Source organism: Erinaceus europaeus, chromosome 9, assembly GCF_950295315.1.
Source record: "Erinaceus europaeus chromosome 9, mEriEur2.1, whole genome shotgun sequence".
NCBI lineage: Eukaryota > Metazoa > Chordata > Mammalia > Eulipotyphla > Erinaceidae > Erinaceus > Erinaceus europaeus.
This window is the reverse complement of record NC_080170.1, coordinates 34667655-34693637: the sequence shown is the minus strand read 5'-3', so window position 1 is coordinate 34693637 and position 25983 is coordinate 34667655. Positions and strand designations below refer to the sequence as shown.

Below are 25983 nucleotides of genomic sequence, written 5' to 3'. Positions count from 1 at the left end.
GTTGAATTGTTATGTGGAAAACTGAGAAATGTTACACATGTACAAAGTACTGTCTTTTACTGTTGACTGTAAACCATTACCCCCCCCCCCACCACCACCAATGAAAGGGGAGAGGAAGCAGTATGGTATTGGAATAAACACACATGCACACAAATGAAAGAGAACTGAACCAAAGGTGCTGGGCAATGGTGCACTCAATGGAACATATATGTCATCATGCATGAGGACACAAGTTTAAGCCCCTAGTCCCCTGCCTGCAGAGGGAAGCTTCATGAGTGGTGGAGCAGGCTGCAGGTGTCTCTCTTTCTCCATGTCTATCCCATTATTTCTGTCTCACAATAAAAATGAATAAATACACAAATAGGGGGGGGGGAAATGGCCACCAGGAACAGTGAATGCATCATACAGGAACCCTGGTGGCAAAAAGGAAAAAAAAATTGAACGAACCAGAAATAAAGACAATACATTCATGGACAAGTAATTTGCAATAAGGGGGCCAAGAGCTTACAATGAAACAAGGAAATTTTCTTCATTAAATGATGTTGGATGTTGAGAAAACTGAACAGCTACATGGTTACATGGAAAAGAATGAAACAAGACCAGTATAATAGCAAAATAACAAACACACACAAACACACTCTCAAAATGTAGAAGAGAAATGGAAAAGACATAAAACCATAAAATAAAATAAAACATATAAAGAAAAACATGGACAATATGCCCGTTACATTGGTCATAGAGGTGTGTTTGGGAATGCAATATTAACAATAAGGAAGACAAACAAACAAAAATAAAAGAAATTCTAAGGAAGAGAGAGAGACTAAAGCATTAAAATGTGTAATTCTCCATATGCATCAATTTGATTTGATTTTCCAATATTTTACTGAAAAATTTGCCGGTGTTAATGAATAATAGTAACTTGTTGCTTTTTTTTTTTTTTTTGCTTCCAGGGTTATTGCTGGGGCTCAGTCAGTGTCTATACTACAAACCCACTGCTCTTGTGCCATTTTTTTTTATAGGACAGAGAGAAATTGAAAGGGGAATGGGGGAGAGGAAGATAGAGAAAGGAAGAGAAATAGACATCTGCAGAAGACCTCTTCACCACTTGTGAAGCAACCCCCTGCAGGTGGGAAATGAGGTTCAAACTGGGATCTTTACGTGGGTCCTTGCACTTTGTACTATGTGTGCTTAACCCGGTGGGCTAACACCCAGCCCCACCTGTTGCTTCCTAATAATACCATTGTGTAGACAAGTTATAAGGAAACATTTCCTCTGCTTCTACCTTCCAGAAGAGACAGAAGATAATTCTTCAAAATAGGTACAATGTCTTCCCTTAGATGCTTTGTAGAATTTAACAGTAGACCTTGGTGCTACTTTAGAAGGTTGTTAAGTATAACCTTAAATATTTCCAATTCAGATTATTTGTATATTTATTTTTTTATTATGATGATAGGCACAGACAGATATAGGGTGAGAGGAAAAAGAGAGGGAGAAAAGAGAGACATCTGCAGTCTGCTGCCTGGCTTTTGAAGATTCTTCCCAGGAGGTGGGGACCAGGAGACTGAACCTGGGTCCTCACACATGGTAACTTGTGTATTTCACCAGTTGCACGACTATCTGGCCCCCTACTTCTTCCTTTTTACATGAGTTTTGGAAAATTGTGTCTTTAAAGGAACTAGTCTGTTTCAATGATATTTTCAAGCTTGTGGAATTAAGTGTTGCTCACAATATCCCTCCTCATTATCTCTTTAATGTTCACAGAGTTTGTATTGACAGCTTTTAATTTTTTGCCCACCTTCACCAATGAGCATGTTAACTATGAACACTACCACCATGACAAGAATTGGGAAGAATTATTTTTAATTTGTCTTGGGGGGGGGGGAGTCACCAAAGCTTTGCTCTGCCATTTTATATGGTGCCATGATTGAGTCCAGGGCCTCTCATTTAAAGGCACACTCTCTGCCACTTCCCTGACCCCAGAAGGACTATTTTTAAATAGGAATATCAACTCCAGAGGCAAAGAAACTCATTACATTTGATTTCTTTTCAAGTTACCTTCCAAATGTGGTCTTTAAAGCATAATGAGAACTCTGAGAGACATAAATTGCTGCTGAAAAGTGGCTACTGTCGGAGCCACGAATGATGAAAAGGAAAGTACTTCTGAGACGCTGGCTTCCCTACTCAACAGTCACCACATGGACATCAACTGGGGGGGAAAAAAGATCTACCCAGTTCTTCAAAATTTGCTTTAATTATACTTTCATGAATTCCAAGAAGAGAATCATTCCTATTTATGTTACAAAAAAAAAAAAGCAAAGACAAACATTTGAACATGCAATTAAAAAATGGATTCACAGTGAATATAACGTGCATTGGTACTAAAATAGAGTTACCTGTCTCCCTGCAGGGAAAAGATATCTTCTGATCATCTATTCACTTGAACTTTATTATGAGAAAATATTTTTTTTTCTTGAAAGCTTTGGGGAAGCTTTCAATTTGTGCTGTCATGACTGTTGGCATCCAATATAGGAGCCCTCATTCTGAAAACCATCATCTGTACTCTATAATTTAATCAGAAAAAGTCAAAAGGTACAACAAATAGCTTGGCAACTGGGTTCTTGTTACATACAAAGCCATTAACAAAAATATGTAACAAAATTTATGTAGAACAAACAGTTGTATCCCTATATACAGAAGTTTGCTTCATTCCTCATGCCCCCACAGTCCACTCTAAAATGAGGGGCTATGAGGGGACAGAGACCCACGTCCTTGGATCTCTCATGCTGGGGCGGGGGCGGAGTGGGGGGGAGAAGAGGAGATCATCAGTGGAAGGTCACTATTTTGACCTTCTTTAAACTGAGCTGTAAAAGTGCATGTGGGCATCTCGATAAAGAAGAAAAGATGGGAATGGTTTTAAAAGCAAGAATTCATCCCTTTGTCCTTTGTGATGTCTCTTCATTAACTCAACAGATAGTGAAGGTGATTAGGCTTGTGACAGTGATCTGTGGGGAAAGGGAAGAACATCTTGGTGAAGCACATGGCACATTATGACCCAAGCTGCTGAGAAGTTTCATGTCGAGGGCATGCACACATTTCAGACCAGTAGAGTTTACACATCAGGGGTCACAGATCATAGGTACATAGGGACTGTCACCAAGGTTATATACAAAGGCATAAACAGGAATCCAAACACATGGGACAGAAGGGAGACCAAGGGACAAGTTTCAAAACACCTCTTGACATCATTTCATAAGCTGAGGGCTGAACGTCCTATGGGACACCTGTAAACACTGAAAACACAACTTGAGGTTCGTCACAGTCTCAAAAGAAAATAGATTTCAGGTTTGTCATCACTGCTCGGCTCGGTCTGCAAGACTGAATTATCCACACAGAATTGGTCGAGGTGGCTGGGGCGCAGGGCAGCACAGCCCTCGGGGATGCCACGACCCTCCACGCCCTTGGAGCCCAGGTAGCCGGCTATGTAGGAGCCGGTGGAGTGTCGGGTGCCTGTCGGCGGAGGGGCAGAGGGCTTGTTACGGAGAACCACCCCTGTGACATTACTGGGGTTCCCGCCTCGGTGCTTGCTGGCCTCCTGCTTCTCTTTGGCCCGGCTGGCGATGTTGCGTACTCTGCTCTGGCTTCTGGAGGACAGCTTCCTGACCAGCGCCCTGGGGAACTGGCTGGCATCCTGTTTGGCATACAGCACCTGGCAGCTGTCCTCCTGGTCCAAGGACACTAGCTTTCGCAGCTGCTCAGTTAAGGTATCCATGGGCTCTAACGAGTTCGTCTTCACATTCATGCCCTTCTTCTCTCTGACGCCAGTTGTGACAAAGCTCTTACTAATGCACTGGTACTTGCTTTCAAAATTGCAAGCAATGTCCTCTGACGTTAAGTCCCCCAGGCTTTTGGATTTGCAGGGGCTGGACAGCTGCAAAGCAGGCAGGGGCGGCTGCGGGGACTGCTTAGCTGCAGGGAAACGATGCAGGTCTTCAGTACCAGACAGGGGCATGCAGGTCTGGTTCATTCTCACACTCACACTGGGATTTGACAGACTGTTCTGCACACAACCAGCACCTTGATAGGCCAGGCGAGAAACACTTTGGCGTTTGCCAAATTCAATGTTGTTTAACACTTTCGGGAGAGGAGAGTGGAGAGTCTCTTTATGGTAGCCATTTCTGGGGCCTCTCTGAAAAGTTCCCACTGCCTCCTGACTGCACTTCAGCTTGAGGGGAGACACGAGGAGGCTGGTGCCCTCTCTCCTATGCTCAGAACTAGACAGAGACAGGTTTTCTGAGTCACCATCCATCTCCACGAGGCTGCTCTCTCCAGAATTTAAGCAGAGAGCGGCTTCAGTTACCACATCTTCCAGTGTCCAGTCGGTGGAAGAGGCAGGTATGTGGTTCTTAGGTTGTACCCAGTCGCTCCCATTGGTGGTGCATTTTGGTGACCAGCAGGAAGGAGTATTAGAGGACCTAGGTGGGTTGCTGTCCACAGCTTTTATTTTGGTCTTACTAGAGAAGTCATCATATGGTTTGGTCTTATAGTCTAGGGGACAGGGAGATGGCCCAGCAACATCTCGGGTCTTAGGAACCGGGAGAACCAGCAGCTCAGGAGGGGGACACAGTGGGGAGGGTTTGGCTTTTCCCTTGGGGAAGCCATGCTTGCTGAGCTGGTGTGGGGTCCCTCTGGAGCTCCAGAGAGGAGAGGTGGTCTCCTCCAACTGGCTGATTAGGGCAGAGATAGAACTGCCTGGGTCATTGTCATGTGTCAAAGTCACCTGATCAATGAGATGGGAAAGGTCACTGTCCTGCAGAATAGTGGTGGAGTGTAGGTCAGGTTTGTCAGAACAGAGCCCAGAGATGTCAGACAGAGACAAAGAGGTTGTGGCTCTGCCCTTGCCCCAGGGCACTTCTGGACTCTTCACCTCCAGGCTGCGTTGAGAAAGGACGCTTCCAGACAACAGGCCTGTCCCTTCTGCAGTGTCCTCAGAGTTGCCGTGTACTTTGCCTTTCACACAACTCATATCTTGTGTGAGCTGGACTGCAGGGTCAAGCGCTAAATGCTGCCTTGGGAGAAGGGGTTTGTTGGGGCTCTGGCTCTCCTGGCAATTATGGGACGTGTCTGATTTGGATCCTCCACTTGAAGCACCTGGCACTCCCACCAGTCTGCCTGTGATTGACAAGTGGCTTGGAGAAACTGCAGAGGCCCCTTGGCTGGTGTCTTTGAGGAGGGGAACACTAGAGGAACACGACAACTTGCTGTTGAAGTTTGGAAAATGTTGGTCTTTTACACTTGTCTTCCCTTTTCTTCTGCCATCCTTATCTTCTGCTAAACGAGAAAAATGACAGTTTAGGAGACATGCACTGCTTTTCAGAGGATCTGTGAACACTCATGTTTGTCTCCAGACAGACAAATGAAGAATGTAAGGCTGTTACACTGTGACAGAATATAGTTATGGACTGCATAGATTTGCAACAAAGTGTCTTGTGTGATGAATCAATGGTAAAATAGATTGATAGGAATTTCCCTGAAGCTCCCCTTTTAATATTTATTACATCAGTTAAGGATGTAATATTCATTGTCCAAAAAAAAAATGTCGATGAGTTATCATACTTTTACAGTGAATATTACCTTAGGTTGTTTCCTATTCAGATTTGTACTACACAGAAGCATGGCAATAGAAACAGAACAAGACAGCTCTGTTAAACAAAGTACTGTGGCACCTGAAACCAAAATACTATAAGCTCTCAAAGTTATACATTGATTAGTAAAAACCAAACCAACCAACCAAGCAACAAACAAAACAAATCATATCATTTTTAAAGCATTTTGGCCAAAACATAAAATTTAACCAACCAATTTATAAACAAATTGGGAGGTGCATTAAAATATCTATATCTGTTAACTTAGAGATGCACAGATAAAGAACTGACCGCTGATCCCATCCCATTACTAATATCTATTCTGTTGTTGTTGATGATGACGATTCACATTTCAGTATACAAACGTCAAAGTCATCCTATCCTTAAAGTAGCAAAAAGCAGTGTGGTCCAGAGGTGGCTTACATGGTTGAGTGCACATGTTGTCTTGTGCATGGACCCAGGTTCAAATGCTTCCCCCTGCAAGGGGGAAGCTTCACAAGTGATGAAGCAGTGCTGAAGGTCTCTCTTTATCTTTTTAAACTTTTTTTTGTATTTACTCTATCTTCTGTAAACTTTTTTTTTTTTTTTGGTATTTACTTATCTGATAGAGACAGCCAGAAATTGAGAAGGAAGGGGTCGGGTGGTGGCACACCTGGTTAAGCGCACATGTTACAATGTGCAAGGACCCAGGATCAAGCCCCCGGTCCCCATACAGGGGGGAAAGTTTCACAAGTGGTGAAACAGTGCTGCAGGTGTCTCTGCAGGTGTCTCTGTCTCCCTCTCTATATTCCCCTTCCTCTAGATTTCTGGCTGTCTCTAACAAATAAATAAAGATTAAAAGAAAGAAAGAAATAAATCGAGAGGGAAAGGGGTGATGAGAGAGAGAGAAAGACTAGCAGCACTGCTTCCGGTATGGTATGGATGGGGGCTTAAATCTAGGTCCTTGAGCATTGTAGCATAGGAGCTCAATCAGGTATACCACCACCCGGGCCCTCTCTCATTTCTACTCTTTCCCTTTCTACCTCCCCTTCTCCTCTCATCTTCTCTATATCATATTAAATAAAATAAAAAATATTAAATAGTAAGAAAAATTACTAAAGAAAAAGGCAAAAAGATGTCAGGCAGAATAATGAAAAATTGATGACTAAGCACTATTCACAGTCATTTGCAATACACTCTGCAGTTTGTCACTAATGCCAAGATAACATTAGGTGTGCAGTTTTTCTTGATCTGATTGTTTAACAGGTTGTATATCTTTTCAGTCCTGGGATACCAGGAGGAATTTAAATCCTTATTAAATAAGTTCCTAACAGTCTACACTCATAATAAAAAGTTTTACAAGCTCAAACTTTATGAAGAACAAGCATATCCTCTGATGTCTAGACTAATCCCCTGAAAGCTTTCACATAATCATGTGTCAGGCTTTATAGTCTGCATTTCTGCACTTACGGTTTTCTTCTATATTATCACTTGAATCAAGGCATGACTAAATATTATTTCCCAGCCCATCTTAGCGTTTAATGAACAGTTTGTGTAGCTAACTTTCAAAGGGAGGAAAAGCCATCTCCTCAATATTGTGTTCTCTCTGGAATGTCTTATAACAAAAATAAATAGAAGTGAAATGGTGTTGCTGAGAAAAATAGATTACTGAAATCAGGAAAAAAAATATTTTGCTAAAATAAACAGGTATTGCCTTCTCCTTGTCTGAGATGGTTCTGAGTTCATTAAAATATAGTTGTTGTTGAGACATCACATGGAAAATTTTGATACTTAAAACTACCACCCTCCAAATAAAAGGAGATGGATCCACTAACACCAGGAGAAGCTCTTCATACCTTGCAACACAGAACATCCTACTCATCAACTGCTTGGTGAGACAAGCATTCTACTTAAGGGAAACAATGGGAGACACCTGTACCTTATACTTAAAGGGGCTCTAACCAGATGTGTCCTTCCCTGACAACATCTGTAACAGGGGTATGACTTCACGGTGACAGCCATCTGAACTGCCTTTTTGAGGAAGGCACAGGTTTCTCAAGTGAAGAGGTGGCTTGCTTAGAACGTTTGGCTTCACCTCTGTCTCCATAAACATCTCCAGTCATGGAAATGTATCATGCAGAGGGGAAAGAACTGCAGCTATATATTCAACCTCCTTATAAATGAGTGTGGCTCTGTCCAGCCTGAGCCTGCAAACAATCTGAATACAGTGCCCACATGGCCACCCATGTGTCTATACTCTGTGCACACCTTGCAGGCTTCATCTCCCCCTTTTGTGGCTAGCAGACCACAAGATCAGCCCCATCATTACCTTCAGACTTATTGTACCATAAGACCACAGGCTCTCCTCTCTCAGTGTCAGTTTCAAATGATCTGAAGCCACTGACTTTAGGTGACTGAAGAACAGCTCTTCTACCGCCCACCTCCAAGTGTAAAATATGATAACATTAAACATTAATTTTCAGTCTATTTTACTCGGGCTATAAAACGTTAACCTCATCACGGTGATAATCAGCGTCCAAAATGCAGTTTAGAATGCTTTAACCTTAGAGAAACTGGTAGCATCTTACCCAGAGAGTTTTCCTTGCCTTCCGTGTCTTTTGGGTTTGTAGACAGAGGCAGAGAAAAAGCCCCCAGGAGACTTTTGTCCACAGGCATGGACATAGGACGTGCTTGCAAACTCCGAGGGGTCCTCCTCAGCACCCCGTCTTGTTCACGCGTGGCCTCCGAGACAGAATCCTTTATCTCCACCATTTCCTGGAAACCCATTTTGCTCTTCTTTCTGCCTTTGGCCGGAGCGCTGGCTGAGCGGCGCAGGATCCTATCTCCGATCGATCGTTTCCGAACATAATGGGAATTGCTCTCGGAAGCGCTATACCTGGGATTCTTGTTGAACAGCCCCTTCAGCCCTTGGAGCTGCCTGTTCTGCAGACAGAAAAGAACCAACCACAAATTAAACAGATGCTTCTCCGAGTCAAACACTTGCTCACCTTGTCAATGACAGAAAAGTCACAATGACGAAACATGGACGCAAGATGAACTTGGGTAGTCACTTGTGGATTCAATCACTGCAGTCTATTCAGACTAAGAAGACAACTACCCCCAGCCCACCCCACACTCGAGGCATGTTTACAAAGGTCATGCAAAGCCCCCTCAGCCTGACTTCATAAGGAAGGTAGTCCTTCATCTTCACCACCAAGCTCTGCCAGAAGATAATGAGCCGGAGAAGACAAGGCAGTGGGTGAAGTTCCCAGTCAGTAGCCTGTTTGGGAGTTTCTACTGCTGGAAGCCAAGCGCGCATGTTGCAAAGTGGTGAGCAGAGCATGGAGTGATATGAGAGCATGCGCACAACCATGGGAAGAACGGGCCAGTGAGAACGAGCCAACGAGATGAGAAACTACCTTTGTAGCTCCTAGAAAGTGCAAGATAGTGTAACTGGGGTTGAGTATTAAAGGGCTCCACTGCAAGGAAGACACAAAAAAAAAACACAGGTTGGGCTCGTTCAGGAAGGTGGCCCAAGTGAAAACGCGAAAAAGAAGTACACTTCTACCAATCTCTTCTCCCACTTCAGGTGGCTTTTATGCACCCCAACCCAAATGCACCTTGAAAGTAACAAATAATATAACTTACACAGGGAGGAGAAAAGATTGCTATGGAGCTTTCTTACTTATATTATAATATGCAAATAAGTAAAAATTAGTTCTAGTTCATATTAAACAGATTCCGAATTTAATTGTTTTCCTAAAGCACAGGGAAAAAAGTGTCAGAGATATTACTCCATTATCCTGGGGTCCTAGAACCCTATGCTGATCACTTCCATTCATGTGTGTTTAGAGGAATGAACTCAACAAAAAGGATACACAGAAACCCAGGAGAAAGCATGGAAATTCATGAGATAAACCCCCTCAATACTGGAGACTGAGGGAGGCTTGGTGCACTGGGTTAAGCACACATAGTAGTAAGCACAAGGACCCACTCAAAGATCTAGTTCGAGCCCCCAGCTCCCCACCTACAGGAAAATGCCTCACAAACAGTGAAGCAGGTCTACAGCTCTCTCTCTCTCTCTCTCTCTCTCTCTCTCTCTCTCTCCCCCCCCCAATCAATTTCTCTGTGTCCTATCCAATAAAATGGAAAACTGCCTGGAGCAGTGGATTTCAGTGTCAGCAAAGAGCCCCAGTGATAACCCTGGAAATAAACAAACAAACAAACACTGGAGATTGGGAGAAATGGATAACTCCTAACCCAGGGTGACCTGGTTAACTCTGTACCAACTAGAATGCAATCATAATGATATTGATATTATCTGAACACACATTTTTGAACACTTACTACATGCATTCTAAAGATACCATGATTGTTAATATATATGGTAGGTGCTTTTTTTAAAGCTATGATTGCAACGAGGAAATCAAGTCACAGGGAATGTTTATACCTATACATGAAGAGTACCAGGCTGCTCACACTTCCACTAAAGAGCACGGGGCCTACCTGGCTCCTAGTCCATATTCTGAGAGTTCCCCCAAATCCACCTCTGGTTCTGAAAACTCATCCCAGTAGCCCAGTCCCCAACTACATGGCACAGCTAGGAGACAGTCTTTTGATTTTTAAGCCTCAAATTACTTCTAGAATGAACAGAGCAGAATCATGAAAGAATGAGAGTATCAAGTTCTCTCGCTTCTTTTATATTTATTTATTTATTTATTTATTTATTTCCTTTGTTTTCTTTTATTCTTCATATATTTTGTAAGATAGAGAAAAATCATGAGGGAGGAGAAGATAGAAGGTTGGGCAGTGGTGGACTAAGTTGAATGCACACGTTACTATGCCCGAGGATCAGGGTTCAAGCCCCCAGTCCCCACTTTTAGGTGGGAAGCCTCATGAGTGGTGAAGCAGGGCTGCAGGTGTCTCTTTGTCTCTCTCCTTTTCTACCTTCCTCTCTCAATTTCCAATAAATAAATAAATAAATTTTGAAAAGAGAAAGAGGGAGAAAAAAAAGATAGACACCAACAGCATTGTTTCAACACTAGTAAGGCTTCCTCCCCTTTCAGGTGGGGACACGGGACTTGAACCCAGGTCCTTGTCCATAGTAATGTGTGCATTTAACCTAGTCCACCACCACTCAGCCCTCTATCTCCCCCCTCCCTCTCAATTTTTCTCTGCCCCCCCCATTCTTTCTTTTAAGTCCTACAGGTAGCTCCAAATTTGTTGATGAGTCTTAAGTTTTCAGTTAAATACAATGTCACCAAATGAATGCATTCTTCCTAGAACCGGCTGGGCTCACAGTCTGGCTAGTTAGAGTGGCCTTCCAAGCATCTAAGGTCTTTCTAAGGGCTGGAATAAAATTTGTGTTTAATGGGAATTTCATTGCTCCATCAAATGATCTAGAGGCTAACTGTTGTCTCAACTCTGGTGAGCCCAGGGAGATCCTTTAGGTGAAAGGGAAGTGCACACATGCCTGAAGATAGGAAGATGCAGTAAAGCCAGTGGGCTCCCTGACCTTTCCTAGTGGCTTTTGTTGTTGTTGTTGTTTAAATTAAACTACAGCCTGTTGAAGATGCACATTCTGTATAGGCAATTAGTCAATGGCAACTTTGCAGAGGGCCATATTACTCACCTTGCCGTAGATTTCATTGATTGTGATGTGGACAAATATGGATGCTTCTGTCAGACCTTCCAAATAGACATGCCGGTAGCCTGAGAAAAGAAGAAGAAGAAAAAAAGAAACAGAGAGAGTGATTTCCTTTTAACTGAACTTGCATCTGACCTTCCCACAGGTGAAGCAGAATGAAGCACCTAACTTTAATGCAGATTGCTGCATTATTCAAAACACACTAAACTGTCGTGATCACATAACACATGGATTTCACATATTGTGTATTAAAATCATTCATAGAAAAAGAAGTGGTCATCCTACTTGGAAAGGGAGAGAAGATGGAACCTTAAAAAGGGGTGGGAGGAAATATATACAAATACAGAGAGATAGTTATAGAAATAATAGTCAGCCCATATCTGCAACCTTGGAAGAACTGCTATAGCTTATGGTGGAGGGGGATGGTGCAGTTGTACCCTGTTATCTTGTAACTTTATAAATCCATATTAAGTCACTAAAATAAATAAATAAATAATATAAAGGAAGAAAACCAGAAGGCTCTGTACCCCCATCCCACCAGGATCTAAAGTGTTTGTCATGAGGAATCTTGTTTTTGTACCATCACTGAAAGGGAAGTGAATCTGGAAAACACCCGAAGAAGCCAGGCACTGTTTCTCTTATCTGAGAGATAAGAGGAAAAAAGAAAAGACACCCATAAGTAGTAATAGGTATAGGGGTTACTTAGAGAGGAAATGAAGGCAAGACCATTGAAAAACTGGACAAGTAATAATAATAATAAAATAAAGATAAATTTTTAAAAAGAAAAACTGGAGGAAAAATAGAGATAAACACATAGATATAGTTATAGAATCAGCCCATATCTGTGACTTTGAAAGAATTACTGGAGTTACCAATGAAGAAGAGGGGAACACAGAACTCTGGTGGTGGGAACTATATGGAATTACATCACTATTACCTTATAATTTTATAAAAAATCAATATTAAATCACTAATAAAAAGAAATTAAAAAGAAAAAAGAAGCGGTCACTCTGGAGAGAAGGGACCAGCCCACACCTACCTGGGACTAAGCTGCTGAAGGTCACAGTCCTCTGCCCAACAAAGTCCCGTCCAATAGGATCATGATCCCACACAAGGAACCGAACCAGGGCTATTTCTGGCATGTGTACTGTGAACGTCAGGGTTTCTTCCCACACTGGGTTAAATCCTCAGAGAAACAGAAACAGGAGTTAGAAAAGTAAAGGGCTAGGGTAAAACATGAATTGGCAACATCTGCAAAGCAGACAGTGAAAATTGCTTGCAATTACTATTAAACTCAGGAAGAAGACCAAGCCACTCGACATGCCTTATTGAAATAAAGTTTCAGAATCTACCCCATTGCTAGAAAAATAATCCGTAAGAAAATTGCCTGTAAATTATAACGTCAGTTCAAATGATCCTGGATACTAGATTGCATCGAAGAAAACCCATCTATTTTGGAAGGTACTCCAAATGTTTCAATGAACTCCCCAAGTATCTATAGCAATAATCTAAGAAAAATGTTTAGCACAAAGTAACAAAGAATAGATAGAGCTGTGCTTCCCATTCATTGAAGATCCTGTTCTACTAATCACCAGCAACCTTTTTCTAGGGTGCTTTGCAGGTTTCAGTGCTGCTGTGCAATTATCATGCCACCTAGGTCTTGTAGCAATCTTTTAAAATGTTGGAGGTGGGTGGTGCTTGTGTTTTTAATTAAGAAGAAACATGCATTATTGACTTTCAAATATATACACACACACACATATATTAATAAAACAAGTAGCACATGCTCTTCCCCCCACCCCATCAGGGCTCAATACCTGCATAATGCCACCATTCCTAGCAACCCAATTTTTTGTTTCTTTTTCTTTAAATATCATGCAGGCTTTTCACCACAAAAGCAATGCTTGTTTCAGGATCAGTGAGATAACTCACTTAGGAAAGTGTCTAGTCCACCATGAACTCAACTCAGTTTTTTTTTTTTTTAATTTTCTTTATTTGTAGAAATAACCAGAAGTTGAGAGGGAGGGAGAGACAGAGAGGGAAAGAGACAGAGAAGACAACTGCAGCTCTGCTTCACCACTTGCAAAGCTTTCCCTCTGCAGGTGGGGACTGGGGGCTCGAACCCAGATCCTTAAACATTACAACATGTGCTCTCAACCAGGTGTGCCACCACCTGGCCCCTCAACTCCGGTTTTGAGTCTCAGAACCCAGGGCACCAGGAGACTATTTGGTGCTATGATGTTTCTCCTTCTATCTGATAAAGACATCTCAGAGAGATAAAACCCAGCAAGGAGGAGGAAGAAAAGGAGGAGGCAGAGGAGGAAGAGAAGGAGAAAAGGCTTCTAAAGCAAACATTTTAAGAAACACCAAGTGTTAGCAAGGATGTGGACTAAAGAGAACCACTGTGCACAGTTGGTAGGAATGCAAATGGGTGCAGACATCATAGACAGCAGTGTGCAGAGTTCTTTAAATATCGGGGTGTCGGAAAAGTCATTTTTTCTATGCATTTTTGCATAGAAAAATACATCATGACTTTTCTATCAGCCCAAATAATATAAATAGATTCCATGATATCCAGTTATCCCACATCTGGAATAATGAAATACCAAACAGACAAAGGCACCTCTACTGCAGCACTGTTTACAATCGTCAAGAACTGGCGGCCACCTAGGTATTCTAACAGATGAATACACAGAATAGATGTGGTATATATTCACAACAGGATACTACTCAGTTATTAAAAAAAAAAAAAAAAGACCAAGAAGATTAAACTCTGTCATCTGCAACAACATAGATGGACTAGAGGGTATTAAACTCAATGAATTCAGACAGAAAAAGACAAATGCTGTTATGATTTTTCATTCCTCTATGGTACAGAATGAAAGCAGACAAATGACATAAATTTGAAAAATGAACCTTTAAACCTGAAACCAATTACTGGTTGTCAGAAGGGACAAAGGGATGAATTGATCAGGTAAAAGGAGTCAATTGTATGGTGAAAGCTAGAATTGGACTTTAAGTGATAAGTACGTGTGTGTGTCCATATATGCACACACACACACACACACACACACACACACACACATGCACAGACTCTATACACATATGCTGGTTTTTGATGAGTCATACCTGAAAAGTATATGTTATAACAAAAACACTACTTCAATTAAAAATCATCTTTTTTTATATATTTATTTCCCCTTTTGTTTCCCTTGTTTTTTTATTGTTGTTATAGTTGTTATTGTTGTTGTTACTGATGTTGTCTATAGGGAAATTGTGAAGATGTGGTTGGGCTTGGTAGGGCTTGACCTGGGGGGACATCTATCCTGTCAGTCTCTCTCTACTGAGAAGATGAGCAAGGAGGGACACGAGACCCCCAAGGTTTGCCTCATCTTATCAGACTCCCTGCCTCACAAAGCACCCTGCATTTTTCTGCCTCCAGGAGCCTGGCATTCCTTGATACTATGGCCCACCCTTTTATTATCTACATTATCAGTCTTCTGCTTTATCTTACAAATGACTTAAGGCCTCCTCCCTATTTCCCCACCTATTCTGCTCATTTAATATATTCTTTTCCTACCCTCAAGACTGCAGGGTATTATTAATCCTGCCAGTTAAACCCCTAGCAACAGTTGCTAAGGAAGTTCCTACCTTTCCGACCCCATTTTACCTTTCCTAACCATGTATGGTATTGTCAAGCCACTTCCGTTTCCAACTTGCCTCTTCCATTTTTCAGCCTCAAGAAGCACACAGGCAGAACAGGAGGCTGACGCCAGTCATTGCAGTTTGTGCCATGTGGCTTAACTAGTTGTGCTACTGCCCGACTCTGGGGCATTCAGATGAATAAAGATATGCATTGCCTCGCCACTGTGAGCTTGGTTCCTGGGTCATCTTTCTCTCTCGCATCACTAGGCCGACAGTCGTCATTGTTAGATAGGACAGAGCGAAATGGAGAGAGGAGGGGAAGACAGAGGGGGTGAGAAAGACACCTGCAGACCTGCCCCACTGTGAAGCAACTCCCCTGCAAGTGGGAAGCCGAGGGTCCTTAAGCCAGTCCTTGCACTTTGTGCCATGTGCATTTAACCCGCTGTGCTACCACCTGACTCCCAAAAAAAATATCTTAAATAATTTTTTGGGGAAAAAAAGTCTGGTGGTTGGGGAGGTGGCACAGTAAATGTTGCACAGGATTTGCATGTGTGAGGCCCTGATTTGATATCAAACACATATCAGCACATATGCCAGAGTAGAGCTCTGGTCACTCTCTTTCATAAAATGAATAAATAAATGTCTTTTTTGTTCAGCCTTAAGAGCAACAGTCATTTAAACATATTATGCATCAAGCCCATGTGCACTTAGTTTAGCACAGTGAAAAGATCTGAATGGCAGTTAGATGGCAGCTATGCAGTTTAGTGATTTGCTTCTCTTCTTCACAGACACACTTTTAGAGCAAATCCCATTTCTAGCTTCCTGGTGAAAGTAGAGACTGATTATCATCTTACCATTGTCATCCACCACACGAGTTTGATCTTTACAACAGTCTACTGGCAATCCAATAATTTCAACTTCAACGAAAGGATCAATGATCTATATGAATAAAGAGAGAATTAATACAGCTGATGCATGTCTGTGTGCTAGTTACTTGGAAAATATTGGCCCCAAAATCCCTGTCTTACCAGCAGCCCACTTTATTAAGTGCTTACTATGAAAATGAAATTGAAAACACAACCATTCAAAAAAATTTGTGTACACCTATGTTCATAGTAGCACAATTTGTAATAGCCGAAACCTGGAAGCAACCCAGGCAAGTTATGGTATATATGCACACTGAAATACTACTCAGCCATTAAAAATTATGAATTCACCTTCTTCACTTCACCTGAGGTGGAACTTGAAGGAATCTTGTTAAGTTGAGATAAGCCAGAAAGAGTTCAATAAGGGATAATCTCACTCAGATAGAAGTTAGAAATAACAGAAGGGGAAACACAAAGCAGAACTTGGACTGGGTTTGGTGTATTGCACCAAAGTAAAGACCTCTGGGGCAATGGTTGGGGGAGGAGGGGGGTGGCTTTCAGGTCCTGGTGCATGATGGTGGAGGAGCAGAAAACTGAGAATTTTTACACATGTACCAATAACTATAGTTACTGTTCACTGTAAACCATCAATTTCCCCAATTAAAAAGAAAGAAAAAGAAGAAGAAAAAGAAAAAGAAAATATGGGCCCCACATTCCTGTCTTAACATCAAGCCACTTTATCAGGTGCTTACTGAAGGAGTGAAATTGTACCAGGTACAACCAATCCAGCTGTAAGAGACAAGAATAAAAGAAAAGATGAAATAGTTTTTGTGGTTAGCTGGAGAATATCCTTTTTTTAATATTTATTTTTATTTATTCCCTTTTGTTGCCCTTGTTGTTTTATTGTTGTAGTTATTATTATTATTGTTGTTGTTGTTGGATAGGACAGAGAGAAATGGAGAGAGGAGGGGAAGACAGAGAGGAGGAGAGAAAGATAGACACCTGCAGATCTGCTTCACCGCCTGTGAAGCGACTACCCTGCAGGTGGGGAGCCGGGGTTCGAACCGGGATGCTTATGCCAGTCCTTGTGCTTTGTGCCACCTGCACTTAACCCGCTGCGCTACAGCCCGACTCCCAAGAATATTCTTATTCTTAGGAGATAAGCACTAAAATATGTTAGGCTCAAGGGTCACATCAATAATTTACCATCAAATGAATCTGTGCAAAGAAAAGTAAATAGACATGTGTATATAACATATGCATATGTGTATACAATCTTTAATTAGTTTTAATTTTGTCACTTTTGCTTCTTCTCTTCCATATGTGTAAATACACAGACTTAAAAATTAGTTATTTTATTTTAGGAAATTTTAAAAATAATTATTTATTCCCCTTTGTTGCCCTTGTTGTTTTATTGTTGTAGTTATTGTTGTTGCTATTTATGTCGTCATTGTTGGATAGGACCAAGAGAAATAGAGAGAGGAGGGGAAGGCAGAGAGAGGGAGAGAAAGACAGACACCTGCAGACTTGCTTCACTGCCTGTGAAGCGACACCCCTGCAGGTGGGGAGCTGGGGGTTCCAACTGGGATCCTTACTCAAGTCCTTGAACTTTGCACCACTTGCACTTAACCCACTGCGCTACCGTCTGACTCCCTTATTTATTTATTTATTTATTCCCTTTTGTTGCCCTTGTTGTTTTATTGTTGTAGTTATGGAGAGAGGAGGGGAAGACAGAGAGGGGGAGAGAAAGATAGATACCTGCAGACCTGCCTCACTTCCTGTGAAATGACTCCCTTTAGGTGGGGATCCAGGGGCTTGAACTGGGATCCTTACGCCGGTCCTTGCACTTTGCACCACCTGCACTCAACCTGCTGCACTACTGCCCGATTCCCATATACAGACATTTTACAGATCTATACAATAGATAAAAGAAATGCCACAATAGTTAATAGTTTACTTGGTAGACTAGTTACAGACGGACACAGAATATGATTTGGGAAGAAAATATGAGAAGTGGTAGTTCGTTTTTTTGGCCTTAAAGAAAAGGAGAAAGGATGGACTTTTGGATACCACCAGATCAATTCTTCTTGTCACAGCGAAGAGAACACAGAGGAGGAGGACTCCTCTCTAGAAGGAAGTGCAGGGCTTGCACCATGTGTTGAACGTGAGAAAGAAGTGATGAGAAGAGGGAGGTGGAAACCGGTCATGGCAGAGAAAGTGATTATGGATGGCAAAGGGAAGGCAGTGACCCCAGCAAGGACCTGAGATTGGTTATGGTGGCACCAGATTGCAGAGCTGCCCGGTTTCCCCATCAGTCTGACTGAGGGATGATAGTGCAAAGGGGAGAAAGGCAAAAAGCCTCCAGTGAGGGACCACCAGAGAGGAAGATGTGCAGAGGATCTGACAGGTGCCTCCAAAGGTAATGGGAGTTGCCTCAGAAGATAGACTCTGCTTTTGTAAATCCAAGGCCCCAGATTTGATCCCTGTCACTACACAATGCACACTGTCCTCTGTGCTCTCTCTCCCTCTCTCACACACATTTGCTTATACTAAAAAAAATTTATATTAATTTTATTTATTTATTTATTTATTTATTTTTTTAGCAGAGCACTTCTCAACTTTGGCTTACAGTGGTGCTTAGGATCAAACCTGGAACCTTGGTACCTCAGGCATAAAAAGTCTTTTTTGTATGGGGGTCAAGGGGTGGCACACCTGGTAAAGCAAACTTATTACAATGCACAAGGACCCAGGTTCAACCTGTAGGGTGAAGCTTCATGAGTGGAGAAGCAGTGCTCCACTGATTTCTCTCTGTCTTTATCCAATAAATAAATATTTACAAGTCTTTTTGCATACCATTATGCTACCTCCCAGCCCTCTCTCCCACATTTATACATAAATAAATCGTTTTTTAAAAATGGATGATGCACTACACTCTAGAACGAGTCTTGTGTTTTGCCAATAAGTCAGTTAACAATGGATGAGCTGAGGTCAGTGCTCATTCATGAATATGCATGAAAGAGAAGGAGAGCAAACCTTGAAGACTGTTGCGGATGAAGTGTAAACCCACTAAGATTATCACATCATTAGCCACTTGTCATACAAGGCTTACCTCACCACGGTCTCCAAACATGGAATCAGGAGGTTTGGGGAGCTGTTGTCCACTGATCACTTTCAGGATGAGCTGCTTTTTGGGGTTGGCAGGAAGTGGATCACCAGAAAAAGGGTTGAAAGTGCCTAAGTTGAGTAAAGCAGAGGTTAAGTCTAAGCTTGGCAGCAGGGAAAAGCATACACAAGAGTTTAAGCTTGTCGATTAAAGAAACAGCAAATGCCAGGCTACCAAAATGTTCCTTAGAGCAAGGGGATGATCATTCAACTATCAACAATGCCAGCTGTCATCTCCACAGCTGTGGTTTTCATAAGAATACTCTCTCCCCAGAATTTAAACTGGAGTTGGTATATTGCTCCACAGTAAAGGACTCCGAGGTGGGTGAGGCGGGGGGAGGTGTTTAGGTCCTGGAACATGATGATGGAGGAGCACCTAGGTGGGGGCTTAGAGTGTTATGTGGAAAACTGAGAAATGTTACATATGTAGCAACTACTGTATTTTACTGTAGACTGTAAACCATTAATCCCTGAAAGGAAGGAAGGAAGAAAAAGAGAGAGAAGGGGAGGCGAGGGGGGGAGGAGAAGAGAGGTAGGGGAGCGGAGAGGTAGAGGAGGGGAGAGGAGAGGAGAGGTAGAGGAGGGGAAAGGTAGAGGAGGGGGAGAGGAGAGGTAGAGGAGAGGAGAGGAGAGGAGAGGAGAGGAGAGGAGAGGAGAGGAGAGGAGAGGAGAGGAGAGGAGAGGAGAGGGGAGGGGAGGGGAGGGGAGGGGAGGGGAGGGGAGGGGAGGGGAGGGGAGGGGAGGGGAGGAGCTAACATGCGGGAGAAGGGACATTTTATTGGAATGTCAAAGCATCAAGAAAAGAATCAGTTACGCCAGATTCAAATACATTTCAAAGCCACCATCTCAGGTACAGAGTGAATGTTAACAGGAGGCCTGAAAATGCAGAACAAGAAAACATGCAAAGCACAGGATACTGAAGACACATCTGCCAACACATTTTTACCTGAACTGTTACAAAACCAACTTAGAGGGTTGTTTTTTTTTTTTGTTAAAAAAAGGATTATAATAAGTAGAACCAAAGGAAAGTGTGCTTTTTAAATCTAACAATACATTACCATCTTTTTTATTAGCACTGTTTTGTGACTGGAATATATTCATTAAAAGGATTTGATAAAACCGTTTTAAGTACTGTTTTAAATTTTTGCAGGAAGTTTCTGACTTATCTTCCCTAGGGGACTTTCTAAAAGAATGGGCTCAGACTATAGAAGCCCCATTTTTTTTTAATCATTGTATTGAGGGGCTAATGATTTTCAGCACTTTTACTGGCACACAGATACAATTTGTCATCTCACCATGATAGGCATCTACAAAACATTCTCATCCCCAACTTGGATCCTTCCCCATCATTCACCAGGAACCCAAGCTTGTCCCTCTCACCCCCGCCTTTCCCCCATGCTGCCCTCCTTCCCAGAGTCCTTTGCTTTGATGCAATACATCAGTCTCAGTCCAAGTTGTACTTCATATTTTCCCTTCTTGCCCTTGTCTCCTAAGTCCTGCCTATGAGTGAGATCAACTGGTATCCATCCTTCTCCTTTTGGCTTATCACACTTAAAATACCCCACTTTTTAAAATTTAAAAAAATACTTATTTCCTGAGAGTCGGGCTGTAGCGCAGCAGGTTAAGCGCAGGTGGCACAAAGCACAAGGACCGGCATGAGGATCCCGGTTCGAACCCCGGCTCCCCACCTGCAGGGGAGTCGCTTCACAAGCGGTGAAGCAGGTCTGCAGGTGTCTATCTTTCTCTCCTCCTCTCTGTCTTCCCCTCCTCTCTCCATTTCTCTCTGTCCTATCCAACAACGACAACAACAATAATAACTACAACAATAAAACAACAAGGGCAGCAAAAGGGAATAAATAAATAAAATAAATATTTAAAAATATATATTTATTTCCTTTTGTTGCCCTTATTAAACAATTGTTGTAGTTATTACTGATGTTGTTGTTGTTGGATAGGACAGAGAGAAATGGAGAGGGAAGGGGAAGACAGAGGGGGAGAGAAAGACAAGACTCCTGCAGACCTGCTTCACCACCTGTTAAGCAACTCCCCTGCAGATGGGGAGCTGGGGGCTCGAACTGGGATCCTCACGCCGGTCCTTGCACTTCGTGCCACGTGCACTTAACCTGCTGTGCTACTGCCCAAAATACCCGATTTTTTAAAAAATAAAGCTTTTTTTGATAATTTTGCGTATTTATTTATTTTGGACAAAAAGAGAAATTGAAAGGGAAGGGGGAAACGGAGAGAGACAAGAGAGACACCTGTTAGAATGCTTCACCGCTCACGAAGCTTCTCCCCTACAGATGGAGATTGGGGGCTTGAACCTGGGTCCCTGAGTACTATAATGTATGCCCTCAACCAGGTAACACCACCCGGCCCTCAATTAGCCCCATTTCTAAGTCCTGAGGCACAGTGAGTGTCATGCTGGAGCTCTGGGAGCAGGTGACAACCCATTCTGTTTCATCTCTCTCTTTAACATGAATGGCCCCAAACACCTCACTGCCCACATAGTCACAGTAAGAGTTCTAATTTCCATTTCAACTAAGACTAAGTTGTACAACATGAAACACCCACATTTTCCAGAAGGTCCCTTCAGAGAGTTCATCCACTCCCAGAGGTATGACTGAAGTTTGTGCTTACCTTTGCACATCTGCTGGGGCTTCAGGATGTAGCCACAGTTGCCATTGGCCTTGAATTTGGCTCGGTTTAGCTGCATCATCCGCCCTTCAGACTGGTAGTTCAGTGCCACTGTACAAGGTCAAAGTTTAGAATTAGGAAGCGGTGCCAAGACATACAGGCAGAGCCACTGCTCCTGGCTACGCACCTAGCTGGCAGCCTGCATTCCAGTAGGGCAGGGGGTTGAAATTGCTGGAGTCGATGCGGTAGGCCGAGGGGTAAATCCTCGTGAGCTGCTTCTGGTTATAAATCATGAACTGCTCTGACTTCTGCTGAACCACCTGATGAGCTCGGGTCTCACTGAATGATAAGACATTGCCTGTGGTTCCTGGCAGTTAAAAACAAAAACAAAAACTCAGAAGGATAAAGGAAATACCACTCATGAAAGATCAGGCCAGATTACCTGCGGGTCAACAGCAGAGCAAAGGAGTGAATTCAATCAGCAGATGAGCAGTCTGTCCCTCCTTTGCTTCCTCCTTCTCTTTCTCTCTCCCTCACTCACTTCCTTCTCTCAGAGTGAAAAAGTGACCTAAAGTGGTGAAATTAAGCAAGGTCCGAGATTTAAAAAAAAAAAAAAAAAAATTAAAGGAAGGAAAGGAGAGTTTGAGTTTTTCAATTGACTTTAGTGGAATTATAGAGCTTAAGGTCAGGGATTTGGCACACAGGTAGCACACAGACTTCCATGAAAAAGGGCCCAGATTCAGTTCCCAGAACTATTGGTTTTTTTTTTTTTTCATTTTTTAAAATTTCTACTGCAATCTAAGAGTAAGAATTTTGTTCACTACTAATTAATTGAAGTACTATAATATACATAACACTGAGGAAGTATTTTTTGAACCAGGTAAAATGTCTTATACAACAGAATTTCAATTAAACCTTTTGAATAAAAAACATATAGAAGTATAATAGAACAATGATGAAAAAATCAGTCAATTGAATATAATTGTGAGATGATTAAACTTAAAAACAGCATCAACTTTACATTCCTGCTGGCATCTTTATGTTATCATCTACTCTTATTCCTTAGTTTAATTTTACAATCCATCCCTACTGCTTTTTTTTACAGACCTACTGCTCAAGAATATTTTTTACTGCAGAATCTTATAGCACAATTCAGAAAATGTAAACTTAGCAAGTTGTGAAATGTTATCTTTCCCTCTAAAATGTTCCAAAGATAGTTTTCTTAACATGGAGAATAAATGTCTCCTCAAAGACCAGAAAGACAACTACTCCTCAGGTAGGATGCTCATACTGCCATGTGTACAAGCCAAGTTCACCCTTCAGAAATTGGGGGTGGGGGCAGGCAGTGGTGTACCTGGTTGAGTGCACACATTATCATGTGCAAGGACCAAGGTTCAAGCCCCCAGTCTCCACTGTAGGGGGAATTCTTCACAAGCAGTGAAGCAGGTTTGCAGGTATCTATCCTTCTTCTCTGTCTCCTTCTCCCCTTTTAATTTCTCTCTCTCTCTCTCTCTCTCTCTCTCTCTCTCTCTCTCTCTCTCTTTCTCTCATAAAATAGAAAGAAAAAGAATGGCTTCCAGGAGCAGTGGATTGATTCATAGTGCTGGCACTGAGCCCCAGTGATAACCTTGGTGGCAAGAAAAAAAAAAGAAAAGAAAGAGAGAGAGAGAGAGAGAAAGAAAGAAAGAAAGAAAGAAGAAAGGAAGGTAGGAAGGAAGGAAGGAAAAAAAGAGAAAGGGTTCAAAAGAACATTTTAAAAGCAGTCCCAGACACAGGAATCATCTATCTGGCACAAGACACATAAACAATGGGGAAAAATAATGCAGAGTAAAACTGAACATAGACTCAGAGAATGCAGGTATAACAGAGAATGAGAAAGGTTTCTTGCTGTCTTAAGAGTTTAAGAAGGCAATCAATAATTATTATTATAACCAAGTTATTTGGGAACTTGACTTACCTTGAAAATCCCATCGTTAGGATTTACTGTTCCTTACAAGACCTTACCATGATTTATTTCATTTAATACTACTTACAAATAACTATATCTTATGTACACTGACAGGACTGGTTGCTTCTGGTCTCTCTGGTCTAAGATTATAGGTGATTTAATATTTTTTAAAAAGTTATTATTAGAAATTTATTAACTATTTAAGCTCAGTGTTAGAATTCAATCAGTTTACTAATTTGAAACCTTAAATACTTAGATTAGAGGACTATATACTCAGAACTGAAATCTATGCTTTTAAAAGCTCAAGACATTCAATCTATGTTTCCTTTTATATTGATTAAAGTGGTTTATAAGACTATATATGTCAACGCCCATGTCCAACAGAGAAGCAATTACAGACACCAGACCTCCCATCTTCTGCACCCCATAAAGATCTTTGGTCCATGCTCCCAGAGGGACAAAGAATAGGGAAGCTTCATCAATGGAGGGGATGAGATACAGAACTCTTGTGGTGGGAATTATATGGAATTGTACCCCCTCTTATTCTACAACCTTGTTAATCATTATTAAATCACTAATAATAATTTAAAAATGAAGGTAGAGTTCAAGTTTATGCCTAAATCATCAGGAGGGATGAACCTGGACCAAGGAAGCTGTTTGGGGGTCACAATGCAATGAACCTCTGACTTTTTCCTTGCTCCTCTATCTGCAATGCCCCCCACTCCTGCCATACCACTTCACCAAATAGCCATACACCAGCCAAGAAAAACACCTCCCACATATTCCTGCTGGGGGAGGCCAGCCTGAGGATGACCCAAGAACCTGCTGACTCCAGTGTGCACTCTGATAGGACCGGCATGTCCAACCCTATCTGGGCTGGTCCATGATGACAGGCGGTAACTGCCAGCCTATTGGGCTGAACTGTATCTGCCCCTCAAGCACACTGGTGCTCACACCACACCGCCCCAGGCCCTCGGAATCTACACCTGCCACTCATAGATGTCAGCAACAAGACTGGATGCATTGGATCGACCTTCTCGTGGTGCATCCCGTGAGTACCCACTCATTGGGGAAACTGACGATCCTTCCTAGCCGACTGAATCCACATGGATCCCAGTCACTTTCAAAGCCAGCAACAAGCAGCTCCTGACAGCTTTCAACCTGACGCTGTTGACTGGCTACGGAAGAAGAGCAAACACTAGAAGAAGAAGAACTAACGGTTACAAGAACTAACAAGACTAACGGTTACACCCCAGAGCTGGAACTTGAAACACTCCTATACACATAGGAGGCAAGTCAGAGGACTGACTTTTGATCTCACAATTTCCCTCATATAGACTCTTATCATGTATATTTTATTGGCACAACTGACTAACATAGTTTACAATACTCCAACACACCATGAATGGTCTTCTTTGTAGATTGTCACAGGACTGCTTTGAACGTGACAGGAGAAAAGAGACAGCTTTCAATGAGCCACAGTCAAATAGAATAGCACTATAGGTGGTGTGTGGCACCAAAGCAAAGAACTCTGAGGAAAGAAGGGAAAGGAATGGACGGAGGAGTGCTAGGGTCTTGGTGCATGATGGTGGGAAAGGATGTAGCGGGGGCACAGAGTACCTTGCATACATCCATCATGGGGAGACGGAAGGTTGTAAACATGTGTCAACAACTGGTCTATAAAAAAAAAAAAAATAACTTCCCATTAAAGTGAGGAGAAAAGAATAGCACCGTAATTTGTACCATGATTCCCCCAATTTGTCCACATAAATACATATGCCACATTGTCATTAAGACGACTTTGCATGGGCCAGCAAAATAGCTCACTAGATAATGCACTGCTCTCCTATGGGCACCACTAAGGTTTGAGACCAGCCCTGCCCCGCCCGCACTGCAGGAAGCTTTAGTGCTATAGTTTCCCCTCTACCCACCCCACCCCCATCCCCGCTTCTCTGTCTATCTAAAAAGTCAGCTCGCTGCAGTGAAGCCCCAGATATGGGCCTCCACCCCACTCTGAAAAAAAAAAAAGAGATGAATTTGTTGGACCAGAGAGATAGCTCACCATGTAGGGTGGGCTTTGCTATGTACATGGTTTAAATCTGAACTCTGGCACCACACAGGAGGCACTGTGGTACCAAAGGAAACTGGTGCTATGGTCTCTCTCTCTCTCTCTCTCTCCCCCTTTCCTTCTCCCTTTCTCTCTCCCTCTCCAGCTCTATCTCCTCCTGCCCCTCTTTCTCCTTCTACCTCTCCTTTTCCAGCTCTTTCTCTCCCCTCTCCCCTTCTCTCTTTCTGAATGGAAAAAAAAAAAAAAAAAAGACCCAGTGAAATCACACATGTATAAGGCCCTGACTCCACCGAAGAAATTTTTAAAGACTTGCTAATTAAGCACATTTCAATTAGTATATTAATAGAGCTGAGTTGTTTTTGCATTATGATAAGTCATTCTTTCATTTGCTC

At 42.3% G+C, this 25983-nt stretch overlaps 1 protein-coding gene across 4 annotated transcripts in view; it reads right to left on the bottom strand.

The window, feature by feature from the left end:
- Positions 1-2232: 2232 nt before the first annotated feature.
- Positions 2233-25983, bottom strand: part of PLCH1 (phospholipase C eta 1) — a 247157-nt gene continuing 223406 nt past the window's right edge. For 2 of the 4 annotated variants that reach the window (XM_060197616.1, XM_016187255.2), the window contains 9 exons: positions 21763-21942; positions 21579-21686; positions 18889-19013; positions 15768-15852; positions 12308-12454; positions 11254-11333; positions 9041-9100; positions 8210-8564; positions 2233-5328 (listed from right to left, as the gene is read on the bottom strand). In XM_060197616.1, the coding sequence (XP_060053599.1) occupies positions 3314-5328; positions 8210-8564; positions 9041-9100; positions 11254-11333; positions 12308-12454; positions 15768-15852; positions 18889-19013; positions 21579-21686; positions 21763-21942 (3155 nt within the window). In that variant the 3' untranslated portion in view covers positions 2233-3313. The remainder of the gene's footprint in view (positions 5329-8209; positions 8565-9040; positions 9101-11253; positions 11334-12307; positions 12455-15767; positions 15853-18888; positions 19014-21578; positions 21687-21762; positions 21943-25983) is intronic. The other 2 variants (XM_060197617.1, XM_060197618.1) reach the window with 2 other exon arrangements.